This window comes from Oncorhynchus masou, chromosome 13 (assembly GCF_036934945.1).
Source record: "Oncorhynchus masou masou isolate Uvic2021 chromosome 13, UVic_Omas_1.1, whole genome shotgun sequence".
In the NCBI taxonomy this organism is placed as follows: Eukaryota; Metazoa; Chordata; class Actinopteri; order Salmoniformes; family Salmonidae; genus Oncorhynchus; species Oncorhynchus masou.
The window spans coordinates 70,439,243-70,457,601 of NC_088224.1; the positions used below are offsets into that span (position 1 = coordinate 70,439,243).

General features: G+C 42.0%; 1 protein-coding gene across 1 annotated transcript in view; it reads left to right on the forward strand.

Moving 5' to 3' along the window:
* cadm1b (cell adhesion molecule 1b) overlaps nt 1–18,359 on the forward strand; it is a 181,634-nt gene that overhangs the window by 141,207 nt on the left and 22,068 nt on the right. The window contains 3 exon segments of the mRNA XM_064984936.1: nt 2,305–2,463; nt 3,725–3,821; nt 4,154–4,326. Coding sequence (XP_064841008.1) covers nt 2,305–2,463; nt 3,725–3,821; nt 4,154–4,326 — 429 coding nt within the window.

The following is an 18,359-nucleotide window of genomic DNA, read 5'->3' on the forward strand; positions in this document are numbered from 1 at the left end:
TGTTCACCACCCACTCACTACAGCCTCCCCCATGGCCCAGCCAGCAGCCTAGCTGTAACAGAACAGTGTGTAGGCTACAGTACATCCCAATAGTACATCACTGAGGCGCTCAATGTCTCTACTGGTTTAATACACTCATAAACCTGTGTCATCGCCAGATAGCAGGGAGTTGCTATGGAATCCGCCCGGCAACAGCCTGTAAATCTGAACCCTGCCTACTGAGAGCATCCGCTACCTGCTGCTGAAGGACCACAGCTCACACACCAGCAACACGTTTGCTTCTGTTTGTCACGTCTTTTGGTTGATCAGACTTCTGATTCAACGGTTTGAAAGCCTTGCTTTGAAAACTATAATGTACTCTCCACACTAAAAACACTCATGAACCTTGCTTATTATATTTGACACTATTAATTGCTAAATTAATTGCTAAGTACTTTTGTGAAAATACTTTATTTGAATGCCTCAAGCCCGCTGTAGGCTCCTGGAGAGAGGTGCAGTAGTGTATGGTACTATGGTGTGGTGCCTTATCGCTTCACATTTGTTCAAGAAGATCCATCTATTGTTCATCCTATCCATACCCTACAGCAAGAGGGACAATCTGCATAGGGACTGGTCATCTCTGTTGTCAAATTATATACATGTATGTATTAGAATAGAGAGGACTCATTTGGCTTGCTGAGCATATTCAACATTTAGACTGAGCGAATATAAGATAAATCTGCACCTCCAGTGTTACAGAAGTGGAAGTCAATTTGTGTTTTTGAGATCTTGCATCCTCTGTGGTAGGCTGGGCTGGTGTGGTTACGTTAGGCAGGCAGGTAGACAGGCTCGTTAGATTAGTGAAATGCCACCATGTTGAACAGAGGCTAATCCAGACTGGCAGAGGACGGACGTGGCGTACCAGGAAGTCACGTCCTGTCAAGTATACTCCCTCCCCGGCCTCTAGGTCATCAGGCTGCTGATTATCCCGCACACCTGTCACCATCATCTCGCACACCTGCGCCTCATGACACTCACCTGGACTCCATCACCTCCTTGATTATCTTCCCTATATCTGTCACTCCCCTTGGTTCTTTCCTCAGGTATTATTTACTCTGTTTCATGTCGGTGCGTTGTTTGTGTTTCGTGTTTATGTTTGATGTATTTATTTATTAAAACACTCACTCCCTGTACTTGCTTCCCGACTTGCAACACCCTCGTTACACATCCTTTCGCACCTATGGAAACACAGCTCACTTCTCACTATGACTCTCATAAGCAAATACTCTCATAAGAAATTAATTTGCTTTATGAAGCTCCCCACTTGGCACACACTGGTTGAATCAATGTGGTTTCCATGTCATAATAATGAAATGACGTTGAACCAACGTGGAATAGACGTTGAATTGACGTCTGTTCCAAGTGGATCAGGTTTACATTGAAATCCAAGTCACAAGTTGCTGATATACTTATTGAATTGCCAACAACTAAGGATAGATAATCTGAAAACACATAAAAACAGGGGCCTAAATCAATGGGGTTTTTCGGCTACGATGATTACTGAATATTTGCAGAGCAGACCACTAGAAAGAACCTTTCTCTAGGGTTGTTTTTCAGCAACCATCTCTCAGGCGTTTTTCCTATCTTAGTGTCATGGGGTTAATAGCTATATAGCAATGTGCATGTTAGTGTATGTGGTCAGTGTGTGTTGGAGCAGCAGTGTGATGCCCTATCTGAGCCCTAGACATGCACCCCTGTGACTGGCTGGTCGGCTGGCGGAGATGGAAGTGTGCTGCAGGTCACAGAAGGCCCTGTAATTATATTCTCACTTCATTAAGTGCGAGTAAACCATCACACTCAGCACTATGGCTAACGCGCTGCCCCTGTGGCATTGTAATGCTCTCTAAATGAATGCCCCTCTGACAGCCAGACACATGTAGGAGCCTGGTGGGCAGCTGATTACTGCAGGGGTTAGCCTAGACACCACAGAACAGAACCCCACTCAGTCTCCAGGCTGCTGCATAGACACACATTCATTATCAAACCACCACCACATCATTCCCACCTCACTCTGGATTCAATGAGAATCTTTGGGTTTTTAAACTACATCAAGTAGGCTTGTAAATGTAATGATTTTAAGGTGTAAAAGGTGGTCAAAGTCACCTTGTGTTTAGCTCGACTGCACACATAATGCAGTGTGAAATTAAATATTTTTGTTGTGGTAGATGTTGTGTCAATGTGAATAATCTGATCATCTGTTGTGAGTTAAGACATCTCTATAGACGTTGTTTCCCCTCACACTTGTGTGTATTTTATTGTTCCTAGGCAAGATGACGGTGGATGAGACCTACGACGGGATGTTCACAGTCACCAGTAGACTGAGACTCACCGTGTCCAAGGAGGACGACGGAGCGCCAGTCAGCTGCATCATCGACCACCCAGCCGTGAAGGACCTCCGGGCACAGAGATACCTGGAAGTGCTATGTGAGTGACCCAGAAGTGAAGCAGGCATGGCCTGGAAATAGAATGTTATTGACTCTCGCAGTCCCGATGGCTATCACAGAGGGGGGATACAGGGCCTTCAGAAAGTATTCATACCCTTTAACTTATTCCACATTTTGTTGTGTTACAGCCTTTTTCTCATCCATCTACACACAATACCCCATAATATCAAACTGAAAATATGTTTTTGATTTGTTTAGCAAATTTTTCTACAATTATCATGCTGTAATGCAACAAAATGAGGAGTAAGTCAAGGGGTATGAATACCTTCTGAAGGCACTCCATATGAATGAATTAGATCATCAATTCTGTATCTAGTTAAAATACCTGGCAGTCCAGAGTTAGAGATTGGCTTTACAATACATCTCCTGGAATATAATATTATCACCTCCAGGTAAAAGTTACCTTTGCTCTAGTCTTGTGTCAAATGAGATTTGCTATTTCCTCAAACGATTTATTGGTTGAAGAGGTAGAACAGCCGTCCATACACAGTGTAGATCATCAGAGAAAGGTTACGCTAACCTTTGGTAGTCTATGTAGAATATTCATTTATTAAAAGAGACGAGTGCTTTGCCTAACCTTTCTAGGCTAAAGGGAAAGCTCAACTAGAACCGCTTGACATTTTGGCAATCTTTTGCTAACATAGATAAGAGAAAGAAAAAATATCTATTTTACTTTAAGGTTAGATAGATTGTCTGAACACATAGCCCTTTTCTCTGTTTAACCATGGGGCTATGTTCCTTTGATAGCTAGGATTATGTAGTCCTATTCCACTCAAAGCCTTAGTCGGTGGAGTTGAGCTGAAAATATACTGGTCATACAAGAGTAATAATATAAGTAATGGTGTAATGACACTATTGTAGCCTGCCAAAGCACTCCTCTAAACTCTCCAATGCTTTATAGCATGGTCCTTTGTAGCTTAGTTTGTAGAGCATGGTGCTATTAATGCCCCGGTAGTGGGTTCAATTCTCGCGACCACCTACATGTATCTGTGCATGACTAGAAGTTGCTTTTGAGAAACCTGTCTGTATATGTTATATTTATTATTATATTATAGCTCACTGACAAATGTCTCTTTCACTGGTTTGAATATACAGTATACAGCCTTTTTATAGAGTGACTAAAAGCATGAATCAGGTTGAGATAGGTTGACATTGCTATAGCTGTGAGTATGATATGAATTAGAAAGTGTGTACTGCTTGTAGACAATGTGTATGTGAAAATACCATCTGCCTACTTTCAGATCAACCAGAAGTGAAGATTGTTCAGGCATTCCCTGAAGGTTTAACAAGAGAGGGAGAGAATCTAGAGCTGACGTGCATAGCAAAAGGCAAACCACAGTGAGTATCCATCCATCCACACATATCATGTAATACTAGTTAACAGTACAGCACTCTGTCCTGAAAAATACCAACATAGACAGCTACATGACACTTCCAGGCTTCCTATATCCCCTTTCTGTCAGCCAAAGCACTCCCCTAACCTTTCCAATGCATTGTAGCATTTAAATGTTACCAATTGGTAGTGTGTTCTGTGTATAATACATCATTAGACGGAACCTGCCAATGGCTCTCCCACACTGATCTGAGTTCTGACCTTTAGAGTGAAATTTTGTCTATTGACGGGGGTCGTGCAGGGTCTTTCTGATGTGGTTGGTATTTGTGTCCTCCAGGCCCCATCAGATCAGCTGGCTCAGAGTGGATGATGATGTGCCGTCTCACACCGTGATCACCGGCTCTGACCTCTTCATCGAAAACCTCAACAAGTCGTACAACGGCACGTACCGCTGTGTGGCCTCCAACGCCGTGGGAGAGGCCTACGATGACTACATCCTCTTTGTATACGGTACGTACTGTTATACGGGGCATCGTGGCTACTGTCGCCTGTAGTTTGTTCTGTGATTCTATCTATATTTGGAGATGAGTCCAGGCAAGGTGGTCTGTATTGCTGATCCAGGTTTTCATGTTCACAGCGTGTACAGATGTGTCTAGTAGATTTGTTGCCATTAGGTAATCTTAACCACTCATTGGAATTTGCTACATTTTCCATTGAAGCTTCTCATGAGTCAGTTCACTGATTACAGGTTTCTCTATTTGAATACATCACAGAAACCATATCACTGACGCACTGTAACATAGTAACAGATGGCTCTGACTAACAGATTTATTCTGACTAACACTGACAGAAAATCCTCACTCTAACATGTATGGCCCTCTGACTTAGGTTACTATGGCACTTATAGCAATGCCACTCTGAGATTGTATTTCTGTAAGTGCTCTTAGGCAGATGGTGACGTCTGTTTGTCCCTCTTAGTCCCCTAGTAATTATCTCCCATCAAATGGATGGCACGTCCTATTAAATAACAGTCCAGGCCTATTAAGGGTTTCATTTTATGACTGAACTCGTAATTGGCGCACTATCCACTCTCATCCATTAGAGGCATGATTCAAACTCCCTCTCTAATGTCACTGTCATACAGTTACAGTGCCTTTGGAAAGTATTCAGACCCCTTGACTTCTCCACATTTTGTTACGTTACAGCCTTATTATAAAATGTATTCAATAGTTTTTTCCCCCTCATCAATCTACACACAATACCCCATGAAGACAAAGGAAAAACAGTTTTTTATAAATTTTTGGAAATGTATTAAAAATTAAGCGCTACAAGCTTGGCACACCTGTATTTGGGGAGTTTCTCCCATTCTTCTCTGCAGATCCACTCAAGCTCTGTCAGGTTGGATGGGGAGCGTCGTTGCACAATTATCTTCAGAGATAATTGTGAGATGTTCTCCAGAGATGTTCGATCAGGTTCAAGTCCGGGCTCTGGCTGGGCCACACAAGGACATTCAGAGACTTGTCCGAAGCCACTCCTGCGTTGTCTTGGCTGTGTGCTTTGGGGCGTTGTCCTGTTGGAAGGTGAACCTTCGCCCCAGTCTGAGGCCCTGAACACTTTGGACCTCAGCACTCTCATCAGTTATAGTCACAGCTGTGTACATCCCCCACCCACTCAAGCGAACACCAAGACGGCCCTCAAGGAACTTCACTGGACTATATAAACTGGAAACTATATACCCGGAGGCTGCATTTAATATAGCTGGGGAATTTAACAAAGCTAATTTGAGATCAATGTTACCTACATTTTATCAGCATATTGATTGCACGACAGGTAGGGCTAATACTCTCGCCCACTGCTACTCTAACATCTGCGATGTATACAAAGCCCCCCCCCCCCCTCCCTTCAGCAAATCCGACCACGACGCCATCTTGCTTGTCCCGGCTTATAGTCAGAAACTCAAACAGGATGTACCAGTGACGAGAAACATTCAACGCTGGTCTGACCAATAGGAAGCCATGCTCCAAACTTGTTTTGATCACGTGGACTGGAATATGTTCTGGTCAACCTCAGGGAACAACATTGATCTATACGCTGACTCGGTGAGTATGTTTATAAATTTGTGCATTGGCGATGTCATACCCACTGTGACAATTAAAACCTACCCAATTAAAACCTAAAACCGTGGATGGATGGCGGCAAAAACTGAAAGTGCGATCCATCGCATTTAACCATGGAAAGAGGTCTGGTGATATGGCTGAATATAAACAGTGTAGTTATTCCCTCCCCAAGGCAATCAAACCAACAAAATGCCGGTACATGGAGAAGGTGGAGTCGCAATTCAATGGCCCAGACACGAGACGTATGTGGCAGGGTCTACAGGAAATCACGGACTACAAAAACAAAAACAGCCACGTCACGGATAGCGATGTCACGCTTCCAGGCAAACTAAACACTTTCTTTGCACGCTTTGAGGATAATACAGTTCCACTGTCGTGACCCGCTAAGAAAGACTGCGGCCCCCCATCTCCTTTGTCAGTGGCCGACGCGAGTAAAACATTTAAACATGTTAACCCTCACAAGCCTGCTGGCCCAGAGCATGCGGAGACCAGCTGGCTGGTGTGTTTACAGACATATTAAATCACGCCCAATCCCAGTCTGTTGTCCCCATATGCTTCAAAATGGCTACCCATTGTTCCAGTACCCAAGAAGGCAAAGATAACTGAACTAAATGACTAAATGACCCCGCAGCACTCACTTCTGTCATCAGGAAGTGCTTTGAGAGACAAGTCAAGGATCATATCACCACCACCTTACCGGCCACCCTAGACCCACTTCAGTTTGCATAACGCCTCAAGAGGTCCACAGATTACGCAATCGCCATCGCACTGCACACTGCCCTATCCCATCTGGACAAAAATATTATCTATGTAAGAATGCTGTTCATTGACTACAGCTCAGCATTCAACACCATAATACCCTCCAAGCTCATCATCAAGCTGGAGGCCCTGGGTCTCAACCCCTCCCTGTGCAACTGCGTCCTGAACTTTCTGACGGACCGCCCCCAGGTCACTTCGCTGACCCTCAACACTGGGGTGTGTGCTCAGGGGTGTGGGCTCAACCCTCTCCTGTACTCTCTGTTCATCCACGACTGTGCCTCCAACTCAATCATCAAGTTTGCAGACGACACAACAGTAGTTGGCTTGATCACCAACAGCGATGGGACAGCCTACAGGGTGGAGGTGAGGGCACTCAGAGTGTGGTGTCAGGAAAACAACCTCTCACTCAATGTCAACAAAACAAAGGAGATGATCGTGGACTTCAGGAAACAGCAGAGGGAGCACCCCCCTATCCACATCGAAGAGACAGCAGTGGAGAAGGTGGAAAGTTTTAAGTTCCTCGGCGTACACATCACAGACAAACTGAAATGGTCCACCCACACAGACAGCAACACCGCCTCTTCAACCTCAGGAGGCTGAAAAAATGTGCCTTGTCACCTGAAACCCTGACAAACTTTTACAGATGCACAATCGAGAGCATCCTGTCGGGCTGTAGCACAGCCTGGTACGGCAACTGCACTGTCCTCAACCGCAAGGCTCTCCAGAGGGTGATGCGGTATGCATACTGCATCACCGGGGGCAAACTACCTGCCATCCAGGACACCGACAGTACCCGATGTCACAGGAAGGCCAAAAAGATCATCAATGACAACCCCCCGAGCCACTGCCTGTTCACACCGCTATCATCCAGATGGCGCGGTCAGTACAGATGCATCAAAGCTGGGACCGAGAGATTGAGAAACAGCTTCTATCTCAAGGCCATCAGACTGCTAAACAGCAATCACTAACTCAGAGAGGCTGCTGCTATATTGAGACCCAATCACTGGACACTTTAATAAATAGATCACTACTCACTTTAAACAATGCCACTCTAAATAATGCCACCTTAATAATGTCTACATATCTTACATTACTCATATCACATGTATATACTGTATTGAGACCCTATCATTGGACACTTTAATAAATGGATCACTAGTCACTTTAAACAATGCCACTTTAAATATTGCCACTTTAGTCATGTTTACGTATCTTACATTACTCATATCACAATGTATATACTGTATGTTATACCATCTACTGCACCTTGCCTATGCCGCTTGGCCATCGCTCATCCATATACTTATATGTACATATTCTCATTCCCCCCCTTTAGATTTGTGTGTATTTGGTAGTTGTTGGTCATTTTTAGATTACTTGTTAGATATTACTGCAATGTTGGAACTAGAAGCACAAGCATTTTGGTACACTCACATTAACATCTGCTAACCATGTATAGGTGACCAATACAATTTGATTTGAGAAGTTTTTCATCAAGTATCTCTCTGTGATTTGCTACGTTCAGATTTCCCTCGATCCTGACTAGTCTCCCAGTCCCTGCCGCTGAAAAACATCCCCACTGCATGATGCAGCCACCACCATGCTTCACCGGTGGGATGGTGCCAGGTTTCCTCCAGACGTGAAGCTTGGCATTCAGGACAAAGAGTTCAATCTTTGTTTCATCAGGCCAGATAATCTTTTTTTCTCATGGTGTGAGAGTCATTAGGTGCCTTTTGGCAAACTCCAAGCAGGCTGTCATGTGTCTTTTACTGAGGAGGGGCTTCCATCTGGCCACTCTACCATAAAGGCCTGATTGGTCCTTCTGATTGGTCCTTCTGGAAGATTCCCCCATCTCCACAGAGTCTTGGTGGTTCCAAACTTCTTCCATTTAAGAATGATGGAGTCCACTGTGTTCTTGAAGACCTTCAATGCTGCAGAAATATTTTTGGTACCCTTTCCCAGATCTGTGCCTCGACACAATTCTGTCTCAGAGCTCAGCGGACAGTTCCTTCTACCTCATGGCTTGATTTTTGCTCTGACATGCACTGTCAACTGTGGGACCTTATATAGACAGTTGTGTGACTTTCCAAATCATGTCCAATCAATTGAATGTGCCAAATGTTTTTAAAAAACAGTTTTTGCTTTGTCATTATGGGGTATTGTTTGTAGATTGATGAGAAAAAAAGATATTTAATACATTTTAGAATAAGGCTGTAACGTAACAAAATATGGAAAACGTAAACGGGTCTGAAAACTTTCCGAATGCACAGTACAGTATCTACAGGAAAATATTTGAGGTTTGGGAATCAGGCTGTAGCCTTGCTTCCAGATGGATCCTTTGTTTTGGATTATGATTATTTGGGGTTTTGAACAACACACATCTAGCAGTTCCAAATAGATTTAGCTTCAGTTTGGAGCTTGTGAGAAAGTGAAACAGCCAGGATAGAAAGCATTTTCCATACACACCATCTTTTGATATATGTTCTTTTGTCTTTTACGTTCATACTTGTTGTAGCACGTTGATTTGATGTGGAATGTGTGCTGACTATTTGTTTTGGAGATTTACTCCTCTCCCATACATAATCAAGTTCTATAGTAGGTGTCTCTTCATCTAGACTCTCCTCATGTCTCCATATTGCATTTTCCTACATTTCTTTGAAGGAACAACCTGCTCCTTACTCAACAGAGATAAACTGGACGAACTACGGTACACGCAAAGAAGACTCATTAATGAATTTCCATGGTGAAAATGTGTGTTTGCTGGTGTAGCAAACATGCTAGCATGTGTGAGCTGTACATGCATTGTAGAAGAATTAACTATTTGTATGCCTTTTGCACAGTGAAATATCCCATTTTACATTTTAAGTGCAGCTTTGCAATCTTTTACCACCTCAACATTAGAAACAGCATATATTTGGTGTTATCAGAGCTATCAGTGCAGTCTCTATTCCTCTAGTTAGAGCATTAATGAGACACTGGAGATTTGAAAAAGGTGCTAATAATGCTGTTTAATTATGTTTGAGATTCCCAGTTCTATTATTCCACAGGATTAGATGCCAAACAAAATAAGCCATGCTGTTGGTCCATAAGACGATTGTTTTGCCTGACTAATCATGCTAGCTACTGTACACTAGCTTAACGAGTGTGTGTTTCTGAGCATGGCTATGTCTAGGGGTAAGCATGATGAGAACCACAGATGTGTCAGATTAGCAGGTGTGTCTCTAGGTGAAGAGAATGCTGGGTGGCTTTTTCTGTGTACAATATCCTGTTTTCTACTTGTATTAGGCCCTGGAGGAGCCCATTAGTGTCTAGTGTTGGAATCCACAGCTGCTCTTAGTATGTCCCTGATGTTCATTAACGTGGATCTGTCTGTGGACTATGTACAGTAGTTGTACCATGTCAAAGCTAGATGACCAGGAACACTCCTAACTACTGAAGGGCAACAGGAGAGTACAGTATGTAAATCAATGTGAGTGCTATTCTAGACATATTAGATATTCATGTATGCTACTTTCTGAGCATGGGAATGTACCGTTTTCTACTCTCATCTTCCCTCAGCCTAGCACTGTACTAAGAAACACTCCATCCCTAACAGAACAGAAATATTGTGACCTCTCTGTGACCTCTCTGTGTACTCCGGCACTAGAAGGGCAAGTCTACAGTAAATAACAGACCCTGTTTAGTTGTCAGTTGTATTCTGGTCTAAGGGTGAGAGAGAAGGTAGATAGGCTTGTTGGCCTCTGCTGGTTCTGAGCTGTTTTCAGTAGGCTGTGAATGCTGCTCCATGGTTGGTTTAAGTGCAGTGTGGGAGTAAACAGGTCCAAAACAGGCTCCCAGCTAGTCTCCCACGAAACTCTATTCATTGTACAAAGCTGACCTGGTGCTATAACTCACACATACTGGCTGTTGGCAGGAGATCAATTATGTATTTTGCTCAAGGGTTTGTAATGCAGTTGACTCCCTGACCCAAAGATTTCCTACACGACCATGAGGTCAAAGATTCCCATGCAGCCATCTGTGTGTCAAGCCTAGTCAGAAAGCATGCTCAAATATGGCTCTGTTGACCCTGAGTTGGATGAAGGGCTGCTGTGAAAACAAACGTGTTGAATCACACAGATTCTGGCCATCACCCATCTCTGCACCATAGAACAGAATAACAGATGAAACATCAGGCTGCAAATCAATAACCCAGTCATACAGTGTCAAGAGAAAACATAGTTTAATGTGTTTTGAAAAATCCATCTGAGGACATGGTTGTACTGTAGTACTTTATGGAGTATTTGTTTGAGTCAGAAATCTCCTTTGTCCAATGATGAAGCAACTGTGCATATAAAGCAATGTATATAGAATTGCTAAAAGGTGAAGAAAAATAATGTTTATTAGCTGCCAGGTTTAAGAGGGCATAGTTAAACAATTTCTCCCATGTTGTTTCAGTTTTCTTACAAATAGAAATGCACCCTGAAAATATGCCCCCTTCAAATATATTCATATTTCAGCAATCATAATGTGGAGCCAAGTCATCCAGCCTGCAAATTGCCCATGGAGAATACTTGTTTGCTAGACTATTATATGTGCCACATCCCATCCAGGCCTTTGTGGCAGCCTCTTATCCCTGGCCTGCATACCCTATTTCTCAGACTCTGACATTTCAGCTATCAGACCGCCTTCGGTCACAGAGAAAGAAGAAATCCCCCATAAATATTGTTTGCGGAGAATCTGTTCCTGATATCCCCTTCCTCACCTCTCCTCCCCTTTCCCCCTCCTTCCCCAGCAGCAACATTATGCCGCCCTTGATGTTTTATCATTAGTTTGGAAGTGTGTGGTCCCCTACTGTGGACTTCTGATGGGCACAGACAGTAAAGGCATGGAGACGGCCAGCCAATTTCTCCCGCTGTGACTTGTCCCCAGCAAGGGGCCGGCGCTATCTCTCTCTGTGCCAAAAGCAGGCAGATATTCCCTGTGGCAGGGAAGCTTTCAAGCCTCTTAGCACCGCTGCATACCTGTATTGGCCTCCATTTTGTCATTCTCATTATTTTGTTTGTGGTGTTATGAAAGGCCTCATCATCAGTACACTATCAGTCTGTTACTGTTGCAAGGGGTGCAGAAGAACTGCAGGGGAGTGTGCCAGAGTTGCTTAATGCACTGCTTAACTTAATTACTGGAAATAATCACTTAATATGTTCATTTATGACTTCCCAACTACCCATTGAATGTTTCTGAGCAATATTGGACACATTAGGTTTGTTTTTCAAACTACGGTATGAGTATACACATTTTTTAATTTGATGTGTTCATGCCAACATTTTGGCCTATTGTTGATGAGTAGAGATTTAAGTAAGGTTGGAATGACCTCATATCAAGCACTGTGCATTATCTATGCTCTGATATTGCCTTCACTATCACTAGAAAAGCCATCAATGACGCGTTAACACAGTTTACAGATGAAAAAGGCAATTCTGGAAAAGCAACGTCCTTCCTGAGGGAAAACCATACACAGCATACAATACAGAACCTAAATCATTATCTCTATAGTGGTACTACAGTAGTTACTTAGAGATTTGACACTTTCCCAATCCTGCCACTTCCATACTTGCATGACCCCATCCTTAATGGCTTCTCACACTTTCTTTATTTCTTATTCATGTCTTTATTTTGTATGTTTTCCATCTAGATGCTCCTACCACGATCCCCGCACCCACCACCTTGAACCTAGACAACACCCAAGGTACTGTATGTCCACGCTTTGTTCACTCTCACCCTTCGCCTGTGTGTACGCGTGTGCATGCTTGCTTGTGTGGGTCTGCAGTAGTGTTGTACAACGAGAAAGAGAGTGGGTGAGAGAGTTTGGGAGAGAGGAAGAGAGAGGGAGAGACTGCGGGCAGGCAGTCTTAATCAGATTGTCCTGCTGATAGGTGAAATGGCGGACGACCTACACTGTGCTTTCAGTGACACCTGTCACATGTTTGATCTGTGAGGATGGAGGAGACATGTTGGTCGCTTGGCTCTCTGCTATCTTATCAGCATCGCCATGCAGCCTTATATCAACCTGCGCACGCTGTCATCACATTCACATTATAATGCCCTTTACATCTCCCCCATCAAATCACAATCACATCCATCTTTGTAGGCCTGGAAACATTGACCGTGTATATATATATATATATATATATATATATATATATATATATATATATATATATATATACTATATATATATATATTATTTTTTAGATGCATGCCAGCAAAGCAACTACACAACACAACACTAAACAATACATCAATTGCACTATAACGGTGACAAATGGTTCCCACAAACTGTTAGGGCCAAGACAATTGTCCCAACTGCAGAGCTTTCTTTTCAGCACCATGGAGTGAATTCTTACCACGGCTACAACTGGCTGTCAGCGGAAAGGAAGCATCCAATGTTATTTGTTGCCTAGACTTTACTGCAAATGACACTCAAGTCATGAGAAAAAAACAATACACTGATATTGCAGTTATCATGACAGCCGTTATAATAGGATGCTTGTGACCACACACATCTAAATATTGCACTTGGGGAAAAAAAACATCTTAAAGTAGAAATAGAATGAAACAACCATGCATTCTATTTTTGCTCTATTATAGTGGCCACTGTAGTACTGTAGACATCGATCAAGTGTGTGCAAAAATAACTTTCACTGAGTAAAAAATGAAATAAACCCTCCTCACTCACACAAGTGTTACTGTCAAGTTCAACACCACAAAAACTATATTTTGTGCCTAAACTGCACATGATTACATTGTATACTTTTTGCACTTTTTACCTTTTGTTGGCATACCTGATCTCTTTCAGGCAGAGAGTACACCTGGCATAACCCTTTTATCCACTGGATTGAACAAGTGAGAAAGAGAGAAAGTGTGCAGTGTTCCTTTCACCTCTATAGTGGCATCCAGCTTAAACCAGGCTCAGCTCCAGCTACACTTGATCCCTGAATCCACTTGTTTAACAAACAACGCCTCATTTTCACCTAATTCTCTCATTCTGAAAATTAACCACATACTGTAAAGGGAAAACATTAGTTCACAGATAGTGGTTAGTTCGTTAACTAGTTAACATTTCACATAGATTGCCAGGGTCCAGTAAGCAACTAACGCGTTATAACTTGAGTAACGGCAAGGAGTCGTATACCAGTTAATAATATAGAGAATTGGTTAGGTTACTAATGTTAGCTCATCTGATGTTGTCGTTAGCTGTCTGACTTTGTGTAATGTCCAATGAGCACCAATACGTTTTATTATAATTTCTCTTCGTATGACAATGATTGAAAAGGATTTGCCAGTAGATTGTCGATGTGATTCATGATGAAGACTGCTTGTCTAGCTTGCTAGCTAAGATTTTGAAAGTATGATCAGTCTAATCAAAGCTACGGTAGATATAATGTGATTTGACATCATTTTATCTGTGGCCAATGACCTTGAGCCTTCATGGATGGGCACTTCTAATGTAAATATATGGCAGCACCCAAGGGGCTTGAATTGTTTTGCCCTCCCTTACATTTTGTGGTGACTTAGTGTCCCCATGAGTGAAAGCAAAACATGTTTGTATGTGGCTTTATTAGCTCAATAGTTGAAAAAAAATGTTTGCAAACTGATATGTGACACATATTAATGCCAAAATATCATGCAGAACAGAACAAAAAATATAATAATAATAATAATAACTGCCCACCTGGCCTCAATGATGGGTCACCACTGCTTATGATATGGATGGAGGTCAGTTTATTTACAGTGTCAGATGGCCCACCTGTGTACATACCTTTTAGTGCTGGATCTTCTACAGTACTGTATGTAGCTCAGTTCCTATTCTTTTCACTTTTATGGGAGAAGTGTGTTGCTATTGGTAAGATTTTTTTATGTATAATATGGTTGTTCAAATAAACTCAAAAACAAAACAAAAATCTGTCTCTCCTGCATTGTAGATAGCTCAGGTTTGTTCATATAAGGACACATGGAGACAATGTACTAGGATCAGCAAATTAATTCATCAGTGAAAGAAAGTCCATTTAGAAGATAATACATTTCTGATAAACTGGCAGTGAGAGAAATAGGATGTGACGTCTGGGATGGGTTGGGGCTTTTAAAATGTCTATTGAAGCCTAATGTTGGCCAAAAGTTATTGGCAGCATCGGGAGGTGACATTTAGAGATAACTAAATATGGTATTTATATTGCAGAGTAACTGCAGGATTGACAACTGCCATTCATTATTTTATATTTTTTGGGATTGTTGTTTGCCAGCTAAACCCAGACCTCATAATAGATTTCTATAAATATTTGCAAGCATAGTTCCCTCAAACGTTTGAATGAAAATCTACGCTATTGAAGTACTCCATAGGTCCTGCTTTCATTATCTACTAACACACAGGGAAGGGGCAAATGCACTTGCATAGCTGACAATGTACTTCCAGAGCTAACATGAAGTCATCCCAATTCATTCAAAGCCAGACCATCAAGATGTACCATACGTACAGTACATGTCCCATGGCATGTCACACTGCAGGCTCCTACAGTGGAGGAGGTGGTGGTGGGTGGTGGTACAGTATGGGCTGTTTGATTTCCACTCAGGCACTAGAGAAGTAATCAGGTCCCTTTCATGCTGGTGCTGGAAAGCTCCGGAGGCCATTTTGTGTGTCTGAGTAGAGGGAGTAGAGAGTCTGAGTGTCTCATCAACTGCACAATCAGGTCTACAAGGTGAGTGAGTGGTCTGTGATATGAAGGAGGTCTAGCCCCTATTTCTAAGTTTTTTTTATTGTCCATTTGGAATATTTCACACCACAGAAGAGGGGGGAACTTTCTGTATAGGATCTTCTGTATCAATGACATGCTACTATACTGTGTCCCAGTATTTGTACTTTTATACCAAATCAAATCAAATCAAATTTTATTAGTCACATACACATGGTTAGCAGATGTTAATGCGAGTGTAGCAAAATGCTTGTGCTTCTAGTTCCGACAATGCAGTAATAACCAACAAGTAATCTAACTAACAATTCCTAAACTACTGTCTTATACACAGTGTAAGGGGATAAAGAATATGTACATAAGGATATATGAATGAGTGATGGTACAGAGCAGCATAGGCAAGATACAGTAGATGGTATCGAGTACAGTATATACATATGAGATGAGTATGTAAACAAAGTGGCATAGTTAAAGTGGCTAGTGATACATGTATTACATAAGGATGCAGTCGATGATATAGAGTACAGTATATACGTATGCATATGAGATGAATAATGTAGGGTAAGTAACATTATATAAGGTAGCATTGTTTAAAGTGGCTAGTGATATATTTACATCATTTCCCATCAATTCCCATTATTAAAGTGGCTGGAGTTGAGTCAGTGTCAGTGTGTTGGCAGCAGCCACTCAATGTTAGTGGTGGCTGTTTAACAGTCTGATGGCCTTGAGATAGAAGCTGTTTTTCAGCTTATACAGATGTAGGATCTTAATTTTATCACCCTGTTGCAGGAGAACTTTCATGCAATAGGACATTTTCATCCTGTAGTGTATTTTGAAGTTTAAAAAGGCTTCAGAAGTTTGAAATTGTTTCATTTTTTCATTAATTATAATCTATATATTAATTCACATGTCCTGTTGCGGCAGGATTATTTTCCTGCTGTAGCAAACTGGTGCAAAAGATCCTACATGTATGTCTGATGTTTTATGATTGTCCTTGGATTAGGACAAAACTCTGAGGAGACTGTTGAATGATCTTATATGGTCTCTACAGAGAATCACAGATGATACTGTAGTTATAGTATTGGGGTTCAACTCCCATGGGTGTCAGCCAACTTACAGTGAGAATGCAATTTGTAAAAACAGGTGGTTGTTAAAATGGTGTGTTGTGTTTTTCATTGTATACCAATTATTCTTCACTTCACAGTTTAATGAATGCGGCAGCGCAGACGTTTTCATAAAGTCCTCAGTGATTTCCGAGAGACAGGACTTAAACTTGGGTTTGACATGATTTCTGCAGTGCATGCTGGTAGGATGTAATAGAGCTTTCTTGCTGTTCACTACTCTTCTAAATACCATGTCACAGGGGCCTTGTTAACCTGGCCTGCAAAGCGTCACATTGCATTACTCTAAGCTGCAGAACCGCACCTTCTGTTGGCATTTTACTCTGTTCAAGTATAAAACATATATTCGTAACAGAGGGTAACATGAGTGTCATGACCAGAATATCCTTGTATGCCTGAGGCCCATAGAGATTGAAATATAATGTTATGGACCATAGCTTTACATTGTACTTAGAGAACTCTTCATTGGACTTCACAGGGATTCCTGTTAGGAACAAATTGAGGACTACTTAAGCTAGTTCCTCCCTGCCCCGAGCACCACACAGTGCACTCCTGTGATGTGTGTGAATGGTGTTATCCAAATGAATGTGTAAACATACAGCTCTCAAGCTGCCATTTTCCATTGATCCACACAAGCAGCCATCCCTCCATGTGGCCTCTCCACTTCCCTTTATGAAGCTAAGGGAAACATTCTGTGGGGTTCCATTCTGAACAAGTTGTTTATGCACCGTTTCCTCTTTGTGTGGCTCCCAGTTCATGTAGAATGTAGCTTTTCATTTCCACAGTGTAATGCTTTCATGCCCTGCTAGATTTTTCTCTGCTTGATAAGTGTTTTCTTTTTTTCTTTGCATTTCCTTGGTGTAGCCTAGCAACAGGCTATAGAGCCAGTGGTTCAAGGCCTAAATATGGTTTTGTGTTGAGGAGGAGCAAATGCCATGGTAAAGCATGAAACCACAGAGTCGTTTGTACATCTCTGGTGTAGAGCTGGCCAGTCCTCCACATTTTGTATCTACTGCTCTATCTCAGAGAAAGAAAGAAAGGAAGAAACAAACAAACAAACAAACAAACAAAGAGAAAAAGAAAGGGGGTGCTTAGAGAGTTCACATTGTCAATCTTTTCAGTGTTCTTATATAAAAGATGTAGGACTAAGGGACTTTAAGTCCCTGCAGAGTTCAGGGGAGAGATGAGCCACAATCTATGAAAGCATTGTGTCATGGGTGTGATAAAGCCTAACCTCTTTTCAGTGCTATACTGTCAACTGTCAACAGGTACACCAACATTTACTTAACCAAAGGTTATTGTGAAGTGCATTAAAAAGTAGGTTTTAAAGCAGCTGTGTTAACCTTTTTAAAGTAAAGAGACTGAGAGTGTCACGCCTTGTTCTTAGTATTTTGTGTTTTAGTTAATTAGTTGGTCAGGCCAGGGTGTGACATGGGTTATGTTTGTTGTATTTCTTAGTGGGGTTTTTTAGTTATTGGGATTGTGGCTGATTAGGGGTGTGTTTAGTATAGGTTTGGCTGCCTGAGGCGGTTCTCAATCAGAGTCAGGTGATTCTCGTTGTCTCTGATTGGGAACCGTATTTAGGTAGCCTGGGTTTCACTTTGTATTTCGTGGGTGATTGTTCCTGTCTCTGTGTAGTGTTCACCAGATAGGCTGTAATAGGTTTCACGTTCCGTTTTGTTGTTTTTTGTATTTATAAGTTATTTCGTGTGTCGTCATTTGTTCCATTAAAGAACATGAGTAACCAACACGCTGCATTTCGGTCCGACTTTCTTTCGACAAACGAAGAACGCTGTTACAGAATCACCCACCACACACGGACC